Source organism: Ranitomeya variabilis, chromosome 2, assembly GCF_051348905.1.
Source record: "Ranitomeya variabilis isolate aRanVar5 chromosome 2, aRanVar5.hap1, whole genome shotgun sequence".
NCBI lineage: Eukaryota > Metazoa > Chordata > Amphibia > Anura > Dendrobatidae > Ranitomeya > Ranitomeya variabilis.
In genome coordinates, this window is record NC_135233.1 from 575,030,716 (window position 1) to 575,050,586 (window position 19,871).

The 19,871-nt window shown below is 42.1% G+C and overlaps 2 protein-coding genes across 2 annotated transcripts in view; one reads left to right on the forward strand and one right to left on the reverse strand.

Annotated features, from left to right (window-relative positions):
- The window catches only part of CENPT (centromere protein T), a 68,549-nt gene that overhangs the window by 46,449 nt on the left and 2,229 nt on the right, over positions 1–19,871 (forward strand). The window contains exons 6-12 of the mRNA XM_077288265.1: positions 366–459; positions 5,330–5,469; positions 11,966–12,035; positions 15,935–16,077; positions 17,054–18,136; positions 18,742–18,823; positions 19,326–19,490. Of these exons, the coding sequence (XP_077144380.1) occupies positions 366–459; positions 5,330–5,469; positions 11,966–12,035; positions 15,935–16,077; positions 17,054–18,136; positions 18,742–18,823; positions 19,326–19,490 (1,777 nt within the window). The remainder of the gene's footprint in view (positions 1–365; positions 460–5,329; positions 5,470–11,965; positions 12,036–15,934; positions 16,078–17,053; positions 18,137–18,741; positions 18,824–19,325; positions 19,491–19,871) is intronic.
- Positions 5,485–19,871, reverse strand: part of TSNAXIP1 (translin associated factor X interacting protein 1) — a 70,221-nt gene continuing 55,834 nt past the window's right edge. Inside the window, exon 17 of the mRNA XM_077288267.1 lies at positions 5,485–5,648. Coding sequence (XP_077144382.1) covers positions 5,520–5,648 — 129 coding nt within the window. The 3' untranslated portion in view covers positions 5,485–5,519. The remainder of the gene's footprint in view (positions 5,649–19,871) is intronic.

Consider the following 19,871-nt stretch of genomic DNA (forward strand, 5'->3'; position numbering starts at 1 on the left):
CACTGGCGACCAGCAACCGATGTGGCCACTGAATCGAGGTCCTGCAAATCTATTTGTTCAACTCTACCAGTAATATATATACTAGTTAGGATGGCGTCCCACCAATACTCTATAGGTATGCTGTGAAAGTCGGACACACCTCTATCTCCATCTGATATCAGGAATGGGGACGTGGCCATACATGTGTTTCTATCTTTTTCCATGGACTGCAGAGGGAGCGAGTTGTTCCCGAGACACCCATCTATCGCACCTTGTCCTATCGATGTGCATTACATGTCCGGAGTTGACTGCCGCTTTAGAACTTGAGTTGTATGGGCACTGCTTTCACCCAGAATTACATTTTCACTTCTCCTTTTTGTCCTCAGAGGATGAAGTTTCCTTAGTTGTTTCACAAAGATCGAAAGCGGCTGCTAATGATGATAGAAAACCAGAGAACAGCCTTACTGCACAATTAAGCGGGTATGTCCCTATTAATACATATTCTATTATTTCTGGATTAAATAATCTATTACATGGTTACCAGCACACCACAAAGGCTTGCCCGGTACTTCAGGATTGACCCGGTGCCATGGGAGTGGAGAGCAGTGAATGTTCATTCTCAAGTAACGGGCTCACTTCAGAGCCCAGCATCTGCAGGAAGCCGGTGGCTAACAGCGTGTAGACTACTAAAGTGAAATTATTTACTGCTCTCCACTTCCATGGGCATGGAGAGAAGGGAATATGATTTCTGTTTAGCAGTGGGCACAGGTGTTTGCCGCATCAGCCGGCACCTGCCTCCTGTAACCTGGCTGCTCCACCTCTGCCGCTCCCCCTCCGTCTTAGGGCTCTTTCGCATGTCCTGATATTTCCGGTACCGGGAAAAACCGGTACCGGAGATATCCGTGTCCGTGTGCTCATGTGGCACATACGTGCGGCATCCGTGTGCAAACTTTATTTTTCACCCCCCCCAAAAAAAAAAAATAAATAAAAAAAAAAAAAAAAACAAGAAAAAAAAACTTTCATTTCTTCTCTCCGGCGGGGAAGAAGAGATGAATTCCGCCTTCAGCACCACACGCGGGGGGGACAGCGCTTAGTGTAGCGCTGTCTCTCCTGCGGGCGGTACGTGCACACGGAGGAGAGTGCACACTGTTCTCCGTGTGCACGTGTGCTGTCCGTATTGTGGTCCATGCTGCCGGAGAAACACGGACATGTCGACGTGTTTTCAGCACGGACATACGGTCCGTGTGAAAACACGCACATGTGCATAGACCCATTCATTTGAATGGGTCTACGTGTGTCAGTGTCTCCGGTACGTGAGAAAACTGTCACTACACGTACCGGAGACACTGACGTGTGAAAGAGGCCTTATAGTCCGAAAAATACGGTAAGTGGGACCCTCACTTGAGTATAAGCTGAGGGGGCTTTTTCAGCATAAAAATATGAGCTGGTAAACTTGGCTTATACATGAGTGTATGCGGCAAGTTTTTTTTTTTTTTTTTTTAAAGGGAACCTGTCACCACGTTTTTGGAAGATGGGATAAAAATAGCGTTAAATAGGGGCAGAGGTGGGCGTTACATTAGTGTGTTTGTTATGCGTTTATTACCCACCTAAGTTGCCGAAATACCTTTGCAAAGTCTCCATTTTCGCCTGTCAATCAGGCTGGTCTGGTCAAAAGGGCGTGTTGTCTTCCCCCAGATTTTGCGTAGTTTTCCGTTGGTGGCGTAGTGGTGTGCGCATGCCCAAGGTCCCGAATCCTCTGCCAGGGGATTTAAAAGAGCGCGCTGTTCGTTATTTCATTGGTGATCGGTGGGGGCGGTCATCTTCCTTTGGCTGCGCGTGCGCAGAAGCGGCGCTCTGCTGGCCGCGGCTTCAGGAAAATGGCCGCGGGATGCCGCGCGTGCGCAGATGGATATCGCGGCGGCCATTTTCCTGAAGCCGCGGCCAGCAGAGCGCCGCTTCTGCGCACGCGCAGCCAAAGGAAGATGACCGCCCCCACCGATCACCAATGAAATAACGAACAGCGCACTCTTTTAAATCCCCTGGCAGAGGATTCGGGACCTTGGGCATGCGCACACCACTACGCCACCAACGGAAAACTACGCAAAATCTGGGGGAAGACAACACGCCCTTTTGACCAGACCAGCCTGATTGACAGGCGAAAACGGAGACTTTGCAAAGGTATTTCGGCAACTTAGGTGGGTAATAAACGCATAACAAACACACTAATGTAACGCCCACCTCTGCCCCTATTTAACGCTATTTTTATCCCATCTTCCAAAAACGTGGTGACAGGTTCCCTTTAAGTGGTGATAAAAAAAAAAAAAAATCCAAAGTTTGTAATGGCTTTATTTTTTGAGACCCTTGGCGTCTGTTTTTCATAATCCCTGGGGCTGGGGTAAGGCTTTTCTTTTTTTTTTTTTTTTTCCCAAGCTGATTTTTTTTTTTTTATTGATGCCACTTTGGGGTAGATAAGAAGTTGTTTTGATCGCCTGTTATTGCATTTTATTGCGATGTTACAGTGACCAAAAAACCTTAATTTGGACATTTTTTTTTTCCTCATTATGACGTTTACCAATTTGGATTAATTTAGTTTATATTTTGATCAGACATTACTGAACGCGGTGATGCCAAACGTGTTTTTTTTTTTTTTTTTTATTTTGAATGGAGCAAAAGGAGAGTATTTGAACTTTTTTTTTTTTTTCAATTTTGTAAATATTTTTTTAAACACGCACACACACACATACAGTACAGACCAAAAGTTTGGACACACCTTCTCATTTAAAGATTTTTCTGTATTTTCATGACTATGAAAATTGTACTTTCACACTGAAGACCTCAAAACTATGAATTAACACATGTGGAATTATATACTTAACAAAAAAGTGTGAGACAACTGAAATTATGTCTTATATTCTAGGTTCTTCAAAGTAGCCACCTTTTGCTTTGACTGCTTTGCACACTCTTGGTATTCTCTTGAATGAGCTTCAAGAGGTAGTCACCGGGAATGGTTTTCACTTCACAGGTGTGCCCTGTCAGGTTTAATAAATGGGATTTCTTGCCTTATGAATGGGGTTGGGATCATCAGTTGTGTTGTGCAGAAGTCTGGTGGATACACAGCTGATAGTCCTACTGAATAGACTGTTAGAAATTGCATTATGGCAAGAAAAAAGCAGCTAAGTAAAGAAAAACGAGTGGCCATCATTACTTTAAGAAATGAAGGTCAGTCAGTCCGAAAAATTGGGAAAACTTTGAAAGTGTCCCCAAGTGCAGTGGCAAAAACCATTAAGCGCTACAAAGAAACTGGCTCACATGAGGACCGCCCCAGGAAAGGAAGACCAAGAGTCACCTCTGCTTCTTAGGATAAGTTTATCCAAGTCACCAGCCTCAGAAATCGCAGGTTAACAGCAGCTCAGATTAGAGACCAGGTCAATGCCACACAGAGTTCTAGCAGCAGACACAACTCTACAACAACTGTTAAGAGGAGGCTATGTGCAGCAGGCCTTCATGGTAAAATAGCTGCTAGGAAACCACTGCTAAGGACAGGCAACAAGCAGAAGAGACTTGTTTGGGCTAAAGAACACAAGGAATGGACATTAGACCAGTGGAAATCTGTGCTTTGGATTAATGAGTCCAAATTTGAGAACTTTGGTTCCAACCACCGTGTCTTTGTGCAACGCAGAAAAGGTGAATGGATGGACTCTACATGCCTGGTTCCCACCGTGAAGCATGGTGGAGGAGGAGGTGTGATGGTGTGGGGGTGCTTTGCTGGTGACACTGTTGGGGATTTATTCAAAATTGAAGGCATACTGAACCAGCATGGCTACCAGAGCATCTTGCAGCGGCATGCTATTCCATCCAGTTTGCGTTTAGTTGGACCATCATTTATTTTTCCACAAGACAATGACCCCAAACACACCTCCAGGCTGTGTAAGGGCTATTTGACCAAGAAGGAGAGTGATGGGGTGCTACGCCAGATGACCTGGCCTCCACAGTCACCAGACCTGAACCCAATCGAGATGGTTTGGGGTGAGCTGGACCACAGAGTGAAGGCAAAAGGGCCAACAAGTGCTAAGCATCTCTGGGAACTCCTTCAAAATTGTTGGAAGACCATTCCCGGTGACTACCTCTTGAAGCTCATCAAGAATGCCAAGAGTGTGCAAAGCAGTCATCAAATCAAAAGGTGGCTACTTTGAAGAACCTAGAATATAAGACATAATTTCAGTTGTTTCACACTTCTTTGTTAAGTATATAATTCCACATGTGTTAATTCATAGTTTTGATGCCTTCAGTGTGAATTTACAATTTTCATAGTCATGAAAATACAGAGAAATCTTTTAATTCTTTAAATGAGGTGTCCAAACTTTATATATATATATATATTTTTTATCTTCTTCGGGCCGGCGTTTCTAGGAGATCAGCAATAGCAAGCATCGGGAGCCTGCACACCTCCGGCTGTCGGGACAACCCATTGTTGCCCCATGAAGGGTGTGTCTTGTGACATGTTTCCGCAGGGCACAAGTTAAATACCGCTGTCACAGATTGACAGTCGCAGGGTGGATTTCGATTCAGCGCACACGCTTTTAGAGCCCATATCAAATACAGTGACACAGCCTGTCAGTTGCCTATACTTCTTGAATGGGTTAAAGGCAGTTTGTCACTAGGTTTTTGCTATGTAATATGAAAATAGCTTCAAGTAGGTGCAGAGACTAATTCCAGCGATGTGTCACTTACTGGGCTACTTGCTGCAGTTTTGACTAAATCCCTGTTTTATCTGCTGCAGATGTAGCAGTTCTCTCAATGCTGAGCCCTATATAACCCTGCTCACACCACTGATTGCCAGCTTTCTGCTCTATGCAAAGTATGCACAGAAACCTGCCAATCAGTGCCGGGGTGGGTTTGGACTAGGAGGCAAGAGACGCCTAGTCCTGTAGTGATAATATCCTGCTGATAAAACACTGATTTTATTAGAACAGCAACACACGGCCAAGTAAATGATACATCGCTGGAATCTGGGTCTCTACTCCTACCTCATGCTGATCTCAGATTACATTGCAAAACCTGCTGACAGATTCCCTTTAATGTCATTTTTGGGCAAGAGGGTGCAAACAAAGTATTAAAATTGTGTTTGTATCCCCTTTTTTTTTTTTTGCATATACCACTTCTCTCGACATTTAGATAATAAATCGTCTCCGTTTTTGCCAGAAGAGTTCACGTTTCCATAATTGAATTCCACTTTTTCTGTTCAGATTATCATTGCTACTCCAACGTATGTAAAAACCATGATCAATGTTTTACCCTAAATAACGAGGATTGAAAACTAATAGAACATACAATGTGCTTCACCTTGTAGCGTGGGTGATGTAAACCTAAGCCTGCCAGAATTGGAAGACACCGAATACGTAACCGTACTGAGAAAAACTGGGAAAAAGAGAAAGTTGAGAGTTTCTGAGTTTGAGAGGGAAGTTGATAAAAGACTGACAATGAACAACGGTAAGAATCCTTTATTTTTTTTACTATTCGGTTTACATAAATCACATTTTTTAACAATTATTCCACAACATGCACGTGTCCTTGGTGATTTTGATTACTTTAAAGCAGGACTGTGGAGTTAGAGATGGAGCCCATTTTGGTAGAGTTGGAGTCGGTATAAAATAGACCGATTCAGACTCCTAAAATATATAATAAATTGCGTTCATTAGTACAATGCAGTTTGTGGGGAATGTTTTTTTTTCATAAGAGTTTGGGAAAGTTATGAAATGTCCTATAAATTGTCTGTCCTATTCCTGATCTAAGGTCTAGACTTTTAGCTGAGATGAATCCGTGCTGCAGTTTATGTTCATAAGTAGTGAGGCTCCTCCTCTACAGATAAGGGGGAAAAATAACAAACACACAGGGAAGGAAAGCCTTCATTCATCTCAGAATTTCTGGAGTGAACAGGAAAGCAGAATTAAAGAAGGTAAGTACTTCCTAAAGCATATCTAAACTTTCAATAAACTGTGTATAAATCAATAGTCCACCATATGTTGTCTCTGTATGCTTGATGTTTTAGTTTGTTTTTCCTCCTAGCTCATGTTTGGAGAAATTAGCTGCTCTGTTGACTTATATACACTATACATAGAATTTAAGGGGAAAAAAAGTTTTCTAACATCTCAAATTCAGAACGGGGTCGATGAATGAATGAATGAATGAAAAAAAAATTATATATATATATTAATATTACAGTACTTCCGTCACGGATATACATTCGCTGATTTGTCTCACCAGCTGCCTGTCATGGCTGCCGCGACCAATCCGCGACGGGCACAGTCCGATTAGTCCCTCCCTACTCCCCTGCAGTCACTGCCCGTCACCCGCTCCATACTCCCCACAGTCACGGCTCACACAGGGTTAATGCCAGCGGTAACGGAGTGCGTTATGCCGCGGGTAACTCACAAGAGCAGCCTCAATAGTAAAAACATCTAATGTTAAAAATAATAATAAAAAAAAAAGAAATAACAAATCATTATATACTCACCTTCCGACGCTCCGGTGACCGGTTCATGCAAGCGACAGGCTCCAGTGCTAAGGTTGGGGTGCAACAAGGACCTGCCATGACGTCACGGTCATGTGACCGCGACGTCATCGCAGGCCCTGCGCGAGAAGGACCTGCCGTGACGTCACGGTCATGTGATCGCGACGTCATCACACCCTTGGACCGGAAGCTGCCGCCTGAACCGAACACAGGCGACAGAACTACAAGGGGCCCCTCAGAAGGTGAGTATATTTTTATTTTTTAACCTGTGACATACGTGGCTGGGCAATATACTACATGGCTCTGTGCTGTATACTACGTCGCTGTGCAATATACTACGTGGCTCTGTGCTGTATGCTATGCCACTGGGCAATATACTATGCCACTGGGCAATATACTACGCCACTGGGCAATATACTACGTGGACATGCATATTCTAGAATACCCGATGCGTTAGAATCGTGCCACCATCTAATATATATATATATATATATATATATATATATATATATATATATATATATATATATATATATATATACACACACACAGTGGGGCAAAAAAGTATTTAGTCAGTCAGCAATAGTGCAAGTTCCACCACTTAAAAAGATGAGGCATCTGTAATTTACATCATAGGTAGACCTCAACTATGGGAGACAAACTGAGAAAAAAAAATCCAGAAAATCACATTGTCTGTTTTTTTTATCATTTTATTTGCATATTATGGTAGAAAATAAGTATTTGGTCAGAAACAAAATTTCATCTCAATACTTTGTAATATATCCTTTGTTGGCAATGACAGAGGTCAAACGCTTTCTGTAAGTCTTCACAAGGTTGCCACACACTGTTGTTGGTATGTTGGCCCATTCCTCCATGCAGATCTCCTCTAGAGCAGTGATGTTTTTGGCTTTTCGCTTGGCAACACAGACTTTCAACTCCCTCCAAAGGTTTTCTATAGGGTTGAGATCTGGAGACTGGCTAGGCCACTCCAGGACCTTGAAATGCTTCTTACGAAGCCACTCCTTCGTTGCCCTGGCGGTGTGCTTTGGATCATTGTCATGTTGAAAGACCCAGCCACGTTTCATCTTCAATGCCCTTGCTGATGGAAGGAGGTTTGCACTCAAAATCTCACGATACATGGCCCCATTCATTCTTTCATGTACCCGGACCAGTCGTCCTGGCCCCTTTGCAGAGAAACAGCCCCAAAGCATGATGTTTCCACCACCATGCTTTACAGTAGGTATGGTGTTTGATGGATGCAACTCAGTATTCTTTTTCCTCCAAACACAACAAGTTGTGTTTCTACCAAACAGTTCCAGTTTGGTTTCATCAGACCATAGGACATTCTCCCAAAACTCCTCTGGATCATCCAAATGCTCTCTAGCAAACTTCAGATGGGCCCGGACATGTACTGGCTTAAGCAGTGGGACACGTCTGGCACTGCAGGATCTGAGTCCATGGTGGCGTAGTGTGTTACTTATGGTAGGCCTTGTTACATTGGTCCCTGCTCTCTGCAGTTCATTCACTAGGTTCCCCTGCGTGGTTCTGGGATTTTTGCTCACCGTTCTTGTGATCATTCTGACCCCACGGGGTGGGATTTTGCGTGGAGCCCCAGATCGAGGGAGATTATCAGTGGTCTTGAATGTCTTCCATTTTCTAATTATTGCTCCCACTGTTGATTTCTTCACTCCAAGCTGGTTGGCTATTGCAGATTCAGTCTTCCCAGCCTGGTGCAGGGCTACAATTTTGTTTCTGGTGTCCTTTGACAGCTCTTTGGTCTTCACCATAGTGGAGTTCGGAGTCAGACTGTTTGAGGGTGTGCACAGGTGTCTTTTTATACTAACAAGTTTAAACAGGTGCCATTACTACAGGTAATGAGTGGAGGAAAGAGGAGACTCTTAAAGAAGAAGTTACAGGTCTGTGAGAGCCAGAAATCTTGATTGTTTGTTTCTGACCAAATACTTATTTTCCACCAGAATATGCAAATAAAATGATAAAAAAACAGACAATGTGATTTTCTGGATTTTTTTTTTTCTCAGTTTGTCTCCCATAGTTGAGGTCTACCTATGATGTAAATTACAGACGCCTCTCATCTTTTTAAGTGGTGGAACTTGCACTATTGCTGACTGACTAAATACTTTTTTGCCCCACTGTATGTGTATGTATATGTATGTGTGTGTATATATATGTATGTATGTGTGTATATATATATATATATATATATATATATATATATATATATATATATATATATATATATATATATATATATATAAAATATATATTCTGGAATGTGATTCAACACAAACATGGTCCCTCCCTCTTCATAGACTGTAAAGAAATATGATGTGAAGCATTTAGTGAGCTGTACCCTGAGACAAGCCTGACATTGAAAGTTCAGAGTAAAGCTATTTAGCAACACATTTTACAAACTTTATACTTTTCATCCGTCCTATTGATTTATGCAAAAATTGTTTTATTCCTATCCCAAATTATACAGTGCCTGATTCCCCATTCTTGCAAGAATTACAATATACTTTTATTTTTTACAGGACAAAATTATTTTGATAGCGAATTTACAGAATTACAAAATGTCTAAGAAGCATCTTTCACAGTGACTCAAGATAATAAACATTTTGTGTGTCAGTGTTTAAGTGACTCAGATGAAAACAAATGCTGTGATGCCAAAATAAGTGCATTCTCAGGCAGTGGTAAAAATGCTCCTTCAAGAGCTTCCAATCTAAGACGTTTACAATGCTGTGACTGAAAAAGATCACAGCCGCACCAAGAAACAAGAGACCAGCACTTCCCGCCAGGCAAAGGAGGAGGAAAGAGCATCTCAAATGTCAGTTACAAGACATTTTGTAAGTGACAGTTACTCCAACAATGACAGCAGATGTGTTTAAAAGACAGCTCATCGAGCTTGTTGTGAAGGACAGTGTACCATTATCATTATTTGCACGACCAGCTTTTACAGCTCTTAATGGAGAAATGGCTCGCAAACTTGGTGTTTCTCTGGGAAGAGAAAGTATTAGAAAATTAGTGATTGAAGAAGCCCTTAACAAAAAGGAAGATCTTAAAAAGACTCTCAAGAGACGCTTTGTATTTCTTAAAATGGATGCCTGCACACGTCACAGCATGAACTATTTTGCTATCAATTTTCGATATGTTTGTGACCACAAAAAAATTGTTACTAAGACACTGGCAGTAAAAGATACTAAAGCTCATCACAGCAGCCAGTTTCTCCAGGCCTTAGTGAAAAAATTCTGCAAGATTATGAACTCAAAAAAAGAACAGGTTCTTCCTATTGTAACTGATAATGCTTTAAACATAAGTACAATTAAACTGATTGAATGAGAATAATGAAGGCGAACAGCAGCTAGAACATTTCACATTCCGTATGTTGGAGATGGAAGGCCACAGTCCTGTTCCCATAATGGAGGAACAGATATTACTACAGAAGAACAGCAAAATGATTCTTTACAATTAGATCTTGTTGAGGCTGTTTCACACCTCTTTCCTATTCATCACATGCGCTGTGTTGTGCACACGCTGCAGCTGGCAATAAGAGAGTCTGCAAGAGAGATATGCTGGAACTCTGATTAGCAAAGTGAGGAAATTGGCTATTGCTGCCAGAACCCCTAGAATTGATTCCATCTTGAGGAGACGTGCTGGAAATTTGGCAATTGTGGATCAAGCCACTCGGTGTGGCAGCACCTTTTTAATGATTGAGCTGAAACCTTTCCTTGTAGATAAAGCCGACCCTCAGGTAACACTACATGAAGGTCAATAGACACAGGTGGCTGAATTGAAGGAATTGCTTCATCACCCATTTAGTGACTAAAACGTTACAAGTTGAGGATTTAACTCCTGGCATTTTTATAGAGGAGTAGAAGTACTTGTTGTCTTGCCTGTCCCAAAGAGGAAGTTTAATTGCAGTTAGCATTGCTGGTTCAATGAAATGGAGAGAGACACTGCTATTAGAAAATAAAATTCTTCTGGCAGCTGTCTGTGGACCCGAGTCATCGTACATTGCAGGATGATCAACAGCTTACTAAAGGAAAAGAAGCTCTGATTGAGGTAGCAGTTAGGATGAGTGGGCTACAGGACGGCCAAGAGCAAGTGGGCTTAGGTCCTGCCAGTGCTGCTGATGCTGTTTCTTCATCCTCATCAGATGAGGAGTTTGGTTTCGAAAAGTATTCGGACGACATGCCGCAGGGAAAAAGATTCCACACCAATAGAAAATAAATTGACCATATTTTGCTTGCTCTCTAAGTAGAAGAGTTCAATCGTTCATCAAAACTGACTGTGCACAAGGCAAATCCTTTACACCCTGAAATTGTTAGAGATGTTGCCCATGTGGTTACTGCTTTGCCACCAACCCAAGTTAGTGTAGAGAGGTTGTTCTCTAGCCTTAAAATAATTAGGTCAGATTTGAGGTCGTCTATGAAGGAGGATCTGATGGAGGCGATACTGTTTCTCAGAACAAATTCAGAGACTGCACAAATGTTGTTCAGTACGTTTTTGCTGAAAACTGTGTTTTGTTTTGTTTTTCCCACTTACTGCATATTGTATAATAAACTGTAAATATGCAGAAGTTTTTTTTGTTCTAAAGTTGTATTCCAATAAATATATTTTATGTGCTATCTAAATGACTTTTTTTTGTATCCTAATAATAATTAAAAGCCTGATGTTACCATTTTACTACTGTAAATTTATCACTTAAACATGAGCCATGTATGAAGGAGTTGGTGTCATGGGAATTGAGGAGTTGGAGTCTGAGGTTTGGCTAACCGATTCCACAGCCCTGCTTTAAAGGGGTTCATCTAGTGTAATGACGTATTACTTATCCACAGGATAGGTGACATGTTGCTGATTGCTGGGGTCCGAGTGCTGCTCCGCTATCTCTGTCTGTTTCATAGACAATGAATGGAGTGGTGATACCAAATGCTTAACCAATACTCCATTCACACGGGACTCCAGTGTCCTTTTTTCGGGACCGGCGAGTTTCCCAGCAGTCAAAACCCCCAGTGGTAGATAGAGAAGTCCGAACCCCTTTGACACACTTGTGACATCATCCACCTTCAACATCGTCCCTGTGATTTCAGGTGCCAGACCCATAAAAGGGTGTTCATTGTGAGATGTCCCTTTAAAAGTAAAATTACAACCCTTATGGGCAGTGTTTTGCTTTCCTCACAATTTTTATTTATTTTTATATAAATTATATAATGAGCCACCACTTGCTCTTCCTCAGTCCAGTGCAAATAAAAGGTGATAAACTGAGCAGCCTTCCATCGCCAGTGTTCATGCTGCTCAGTTTATCACCTTTAATTTGCACCTGGACTGAGGAAGGGCAAGTGCTGACTCTTTTGTGTATTCAGTCACTACTTTTTTTTTTACTCTTGATTTTTACGCTTTTGCTTTTATACCTTTTCTTGACATACTCTCTTTAAAAGGTGTTTTTATTTCTCCTAGATAACGACAGTGTCTCACTTGATAGTTTTGCCAGCTCATCTTCACGAGCCAACTCTTATACACTCTCAAGGTAATATGTATTTAATATTTTTATATGTACACATGGAATGCTGTATGCTATGTGCTAGTTGTACAGGTCCTTCTCAAAAAATTAGCATATAGTGTTAAATTTCATTATTTACCATAATGTAATGATTACAATTAAACTTTCATATATTATAGATTCATTATCCACCAACTGAAATTTGTCAGGTCTTTTATTGTTTTAATACTGATGATTTTGGCATACAACTCCTGATAACCCAAAAAACCTGTCTCAATAAATTAGCATATTTCACCCGTCCAATCAAATAAAAGTGTTTTTTAATAACAAACAAAAAACCCATCAAATAATAATGTTCAGTTAATGTGCACTCAATACTTGGTCGGGAATCCTTTGGCAGAAATGACTGCTTCAATGCGGCGTGGCATGGAGGCAATCAGCCTCTGACACTGCTGAGATGTTATGGAGGCCCAGGATGCTTCAATAGCGGCCTTAAGCTCATCCAGAGTGTTGGGTCTTGCGTCTCTCAACTTTCTCTTCACAATATCCCACAGATTCTCTATGGGGTTCAGGTCAGGAGAGTTGGCAGGCCAATTGAGCACAGTAATACCATGGTCAGTAAACCATTTACCAGTGGTTTTGGCACTGTGAGCAGGTGCCAGGTCGTGCTGAAAAATGAAATCTTCATCTCCATAAAGCATTTCAGCCGATGGAAGCATGAAGTGCTCCAAAATCTCCTGATAGCTAGCTGCATTGACCCTGCCCTTGATGAAACACAATGGACCAACACCAGCAGCTGACATGGCACCCCACACCATCACTGACTGTGGGTACTTGACACTGGACTTCAGGCATTTTGGCATTTCCTTCTCCCCAGTCTTCCTCCAGACTCTGGCACCTTGATTTCCGAATGACATGCAAAATTTGCTTTCATCAGAAAAAAGTACTTGGGACCACTTAGCAACAGTCCAGTGCTGCTTCTCTGTAGCCCAGGTCAGGCGCTTCTGCCGCTGTTTATGGTTCAAAAGTGGCTTTACCTGGGGAATGCGGCACCTGTAGCCCATTTCCTGCACACGCCTGTGCACGGTGGCTCTGGATGTTTCCACACCAGACTCAGTCCACTGCTTCCTCAGGTTCCCCAAGGTCTGGAATCGGTCCTTCTCCACAATCTTCCTCAGGGTCCGGTCACCTCTTCTCGTTGTACAGCGTTTTCTGCCACATTGTTTCCTTCCAACAGACTTACCATTGAGGTGCCTTGATACAGCACTCTGGGAACAGCCTATTTGTTGAGAAATTTCTTTCTGGGTCTTACCCTCTTGCTTGAGGGTGTCAATGATGGCCTTCTTGACATCTGTCAGGTCGCTAGTCTTACCCATGATGGGGGTTTTGAGTAATGAACCAGGCAGGGAGTTTTTAAAAGCCTCAGGTATCTTTTGCATGTGTTTAGAGTTAATTAGTTGATTCAGAAGATTAGGGTAATAGGTCATTTAGAGAACCTTTTCTTGATATGCTAATTTATTGAGACAGGTTTTTTGGGTTATCAGGAGTTGTATGCCAAAATCATCAGTATTAAAACAATAAAAGACCTGACAAATTTCAGTTGGTGGATAATGAATCTATAATATATGAAAGTTTAATTGTAATCATTACATTATGGTAAATAATGACATTTAACACTATATGCTAATTTTTTGAGAAGGACCTGTATTTACTCACAGGGTACACACTTGTGATATGGGTATAGGTAGGAGGAGTTTGGAATTACCGTAGCCGTTTACTTCCTCCCTGCCGATGTCCTTTTCAAAAGAGCAGATGGAAATATAGGGACCATGAAATATTAGGTGCTCCACAATAATGAAAATATCCAAGATATATAGATCAATCACACTCAGGGTGCTACAAAAATGCATAGAAATAACATGACAACAAAACGAAAGGGGAAAAGCCTATGCATAAGTACGTGCACACCTGTTGTATAAGAAAATAATGCAAACTTTATTGTAACAAAGACACACCAACCAATTTAAAATCAATTAAAAACATGATATACACACCCTTCCCCATGGACGGACAAAACAACCCAAATAAGGTCCAGTAACATATTATTAATTCAGAAAAAAAAAATGTATTTTTAAATTATACCACCTAGATAGGTGACATGCATATGACATATACAAAAGAACTATGGCCCATAGATATCTATATACATCACATAAATTCTCATGATAACAAAGGCAAAAATTGGGCGTCCCCAAAATTGTCTTACATAATTGCACCAAAGGAAAAAGGTGCAGCTCCAAGTTGCAAAGAGAGAGAATGTATGTATGTGTATATATATGTGTGTGTGTGTGTATATATATATATATATATATATATATATATATATATATATATATATATATATATATATATATATATATATATATATATATATATACCACTGTTAGAGTGAAAATTGCAGTCCAAAGCTGCACCATAGTAATAGGAACAAGGTTAAACCTGCCAAGACCAGGAGGAATGGGGAGTCCAATATACACCGTGCCAAATACCTATAATGAGCCCCAGAAATCCTAAATCTGTCCCATAAATTTGCCTGGTGAACCCTGAATAGACCAGGAGCAGGTAAAGCCTCAAAGCATGCCCTGATAGGAGTCAAAGTGCCGAAGCCTCCAGGGTGTCAGGAAGCTGAGATACCAGGGGAAGGGGGTGGGAGAGATCCCACGCGTATCGCTGCCACTGTGCAGCTTCGTCAGGGATCAGGATGGAAATATAGAGCTAAAATGATCTGTATATCTAGCTAGCTGGTAAACTCCAACATCAGCGCTGGTTCCAGGAGGCAGGGTCTTTGAGCGGGTGAAAAAAGTTTTCTCCCCATTTGTAAATGGCAATATGTAAAAATTAAACCTTTTTAAAAGGAATCTGTCAGATTTTGTTTTGCTATTTAATCTTAGAAGAGCATAATATAGGGGTTGAGAGCCTGATTTCAGTGATTTGTCACTTGCTCAGTAGCTTGTACTGAAACTACAGAAATCAGTGTTTTATCAGCACGAGATTATCACTACCTGACTAGGTCTTGCGTACACTGCAGTCAAGCTAATCTTGGTAACCCCGCCCCCACCACTGATTGGCAGCTTGCTGACAATGTACACAGGAAGCTGCCAATCGGAGGTGTGGGCTGGGCTATACCATTCTGAGCACTGCTAGATCTGCAGCAGAGAAAACGGGGATTATATCAAAACTACAACAAGCAGCCTAGTAAGTGTCACATCACTGGAATCGGGGTCTCTGCCCCTACATTTCCTGGCATGCCCTTACAAATAGCTGGTTATGTAAAAGAAACTGACCGGCCAAAGAAAAAATTGGAATGTGCAATATAATGGCCGCCATGTGTTAACCGCTTGCACACTGCATGTGTGAACTGGGCTCAGTAAATTAACCTGCCCCATACAGGAAGGGTGCTGGCTGTGTTATACAGCCGACACCGGAATCTGTTCTCATAATGTCCCTGTCAATCGTCAGAGCGCTGTTTAAGATGTTGTTATGGTAGCTAGGACCAATAATATTAAAATAATAAAAAAATAAATAAAATTACTTGTAGAAAAAAAAGATGCATATATAAAAGTTCAGATCACATTCCCCTCTCCTTTCTCCCGGGACATAAATGACATCTAAAAGAAAAAGATTAAAATAAAAAAACCTATAGACTTAAGTGTCCGAAGGAATCGGATATTGTGTCTCCCATATTTTGAACCTTAAAAAAAAAAAAAAAAAAAAAGTCAAAATGGCAGAATTGTTTTTTGGTCACTTTGACTTACTCCCTCCCCCTGGTACCATTCTTACGTCTTATTGACCTAAGAATGGTACTAATATAAAAAGTATTGCTCTTACTGCAAAAACGTAACCCTTTTATAATGTATTAATTTCAGGCCATTTGAGACTAAACTGGATAATTCGGCCATACCAGAAACCACTTTCAAGAAAGTTTTATTGCGCCGACAGAACAAAGTGTGCCTGGTGTCCGTAGATGACTTTGAGCAAGGGGTAGACGACAAGTACCAACGATTAAAAGGTGACTCCTGTACAAACGTGTTATCTCATATAAGCTCATCAGATGAAACGATATGCCATGACTTTATTATTTGTGAGGGTCCGACCTCTAGGACCCTCACTGAGAATGAAAGGGCTGCAGTGCCGGTGTAGCTGGAATCTTCTCCACTATTTTCCCCTACACATTGCCAATATCGTCAGTTTCCGCCATCAGTCTACGGCTTATGGTGGCGCTGGCTTTCTGATGGTCAGGGGAGATTTCGATCGCGCCTGTCCGTTTTCAGACTACCGAAGTCTTAACAAAAACCTTACTCATCCACTAAACCTGTGCATCATATGCTGCAGCCAATCAACCAATTGTTTTTTTTTAGAATGTATTCGTAATGGAGGGAAGCAATTCAGCTACTTTTAATTTTTAATTTTTTGGCATGGGGTTCATATGGCGATCTATCATGACAACTTTATTTCAGCAGACTATAAGCTTCCGAGCCCACATCATCCCTTTGCCGTGTAGGGACTGCATCCATTTTGGAACAGCGCCCTAAGCATTTAATGCATCATCTTCCCCTAAAAACTGTTCCCTCCATTGTTTGTGGCCTATATTTCTAAAGTTGTATTTATTAGTCTGCTATAATGTTGTTTACAAATGAAGGATTGCAGGGGTTGTTTGGGACTTGTACATTGATGACCTTTGCTTTGGATAGGTCATCAATTTGTGATCGGAGGGGGTGTGACAGCTGGGACCCCCGCAGATCAGCTATTCCCGGTGGAACTGCTTAGTTGCCGAGCTGTACAGCTCGGTCAATTTTACAGTGGTAGGGCACTGCACATCTGTCCCCTTTTGATACAGGGTTGGATGTACAGTACCCAACTGTGGCCAAATGATGAAGCGAAGAATTTATTGGGGTAAAGTCTGCTGACCGGTTCCCTTCATATGTGCACAGCAAATACTTTCCATGCTTTCGTTTAACATCCTACTGACATCACTGTTCCCTCAGGCTCCCAAGAATGCTTCATTCCACCTGCTATGGAGGACCGATCCGAAACTTCATCCGATAATCTAGCGCTAATGAACACACAATTGTACGCTCAGTCGTTGAGGAAGGACACAAACACACCTACGTCTGAAAACGGAAAACAAAGACGAGCAAGCAAACTCTTTCTTTCTTCCCAGGATGAGAGAAAAGAAGCCAGCGGTGAACTATCGGAGAGAGGAACTAGAAAGCTAAAGGCAAATGATCGCTCTACAGAAGAAAATGTGATTAAACAGTTCAGAGGAGACCACAGCAAGGCTATTGAGGACAGCGATGGAGGGGAAGATAGTGAGGATAATGTTGTCCATGTCTCAGATCAAGCTGTGTATAACAGTAGTAAAGATGGAGCTGATGATGGCCATGGCTCAGGAGAAGTTACTGATGATGATAGTGAAGATGATGCTGATGATGGCCATGGCTCAGATGAAGTTGAGAATGACAATGGTGAAGAAGATGATGCTGATGATGGCCATGGCTCAGGAGAAGTTACTGATGATGATAGTGAAGATGATGCTGATGATGGCCATGCTACAGGTAAAGATGGAGCTGATGTTGTCCATGGCTTAGGAGAAATTACTGATGACAATAGTGAAGATGAAGCTGCTGATGGCCATGCTGCAGGTGAAGATGGAGCTGGTGTTGTCCATGGCTCAGGTGAGGCTGAAGATGACAGTGATGAAGATGACAGTGATGAAGATGACAGTGATGAAGATGACAGTGATGAAGATGACAGTGATGAAGATGACAGTGATGAAGCTGATGATGTCCATGTTGAAGCCAAAGTTGCTGATGACCTTCCAGATGATGAAAGTAACATGCAACCAAATAAATCCAGTGTGACACACAGTAATAGAAAGACAGCAGGCATCGCTGATTATTCACACCCGGAGCGGCGTGCAAGGCTTAGTTCAAGGTTGAGTTACGGAAATAATATGAAGACGGCAGACTCCATTCATCTGCAAAGTGTATCTGTATCAAGATCAGAGGCAGGTTCTGAACTACTAGAAACCACTGGCTATAAAAGCTTGCATCTTGCCATGGCTCGGGGTAGGATTATGTTTTATATGATGTTCTTCTGGGTGAATGTAGTTTTAGGTTTATGTTGCTACACCACTTACAGTAGTGTAACAGAGGGGCCTGTAATCCAAAACTAATGCTCACTCGTTTCCAACCGGGAGAGGGGAATAAGCTGCTGCTAGGCACCACCGACAGCAGCTCCCCTCCCAAAGGAACATGTGTCCTTATACTTACCAAGCCCCACCTTCTGATATGGCGCCGGCCTGTTCTCTTCTGCACCCTGTGACCTCATATCAGGCTAGTTGGATCTCACTGCTTCTGTGTAGACCGAAGGCTGCTTTCTGATTCCGAGGCACAGGACCCGTGATAGGATTACATTGAGAAGTGACTTCTGTAGGATCTGGCTAGCCGGATACGTGAACACGTGGTGCAGGAGAGGCGGCGCTCGGGTATTATATGAAAGCATGCTTATTTCAAAGGGGCTAGAAGATCATCACCTTCTTGGGAGCGCTTCTTGGTACTGTGATAAAATAGCATCTACACCTACCTTCATGTCTGGGTGCAAGTATGAAGCTATAGGGGCTTTTTTTTTTTTTTTTTAAATTCTATTTATTAATAAACTTTTTTTTTAACAGGGATTAAAAAAGTAGAAAGTAACCAGCTGGTTCTTGACGAATTGCCAGAACCTCCGCCTTACATTAACTCTCTTCGCTTTGCGTAAGTACACATATCCCTAGATTCCCACAGAGGGGTGAAGGTATTTCACCAGAGGTTCTGCTTTAATAGGACGGATTGATGAATCCCGGTGCATCGACCATGTGATGGAGGAGCAATTTGAAGGATTTGTCCTCCTCTTGACAAGCCTTGCTGAAATGCAGCAAACAGTGGAGATGACTACTCTTTCTGCTACAGTTTGCACGGGTTTTATGGCAAAAATTTGGTCCGTACTTCCAGGTTGTGGGCCCTGTTCGATGTAAAAGAGCAAGATCTCTCTTTTTGCAGTCTGCAAGCCTGGGACTTTCGGTTAATAGTTGTTGTTTAGAAAATTCACCAGTCAGAGGCTGCCCACTAAATAGGGATTTAAATGACTAAAATACAAATGATGCGAAACGTGCCCAAAACCCTATAGCTCGATCTGCTCCTGTCACACTACTTTATAACACCCTGCCCGGAGACCAGACTCTAGGATCCTTTTTCAAAGTTTTTCTCATGTTTTTAGACGCACAGATAAACCTGCTCCCGTCCGCAAGAAGATCCAGAGAACGAAAAGCACAAAGCCTAAAAAATCGGGATCGGTGCTTAAGAGCAGCCAGGTGAAGCAGATATTTAACCGTCATGCTCAAGTGCGAGTCTCTAAGGAAGCGTTTACAGATGTGGAAAAATGGTAAGGCTTTAGGCTGCGCTTAGGAGTTATTTGGGGAACACCTTATTAACCCCTTCCTTACATATGACGTATATTTACGTCACATGTCTGCTCCCTGACTGATGCGGGCTCACAAGCCGAGCATGCATCTTTTCTGGCAGATGATGGCTGAATTATTGAGCCATCATCTGCCACTAACCGCCTCGGGTGCCGTTACTTACTAATCTCACCCAGTTTATTGTACGCTGATTTAGTGCCGCAGAACTACCAAAATTGGGGGGAAAGTGCAGCTTTAGAGATTTCTGCATTTCTAGTGATCTCAAGGGTCCTTGGCACCTGATTCAGCAGGTAGCCACAGCGGCGGGTCATTGCTATCTTGTAACTTCTACCATGGCTGTACAC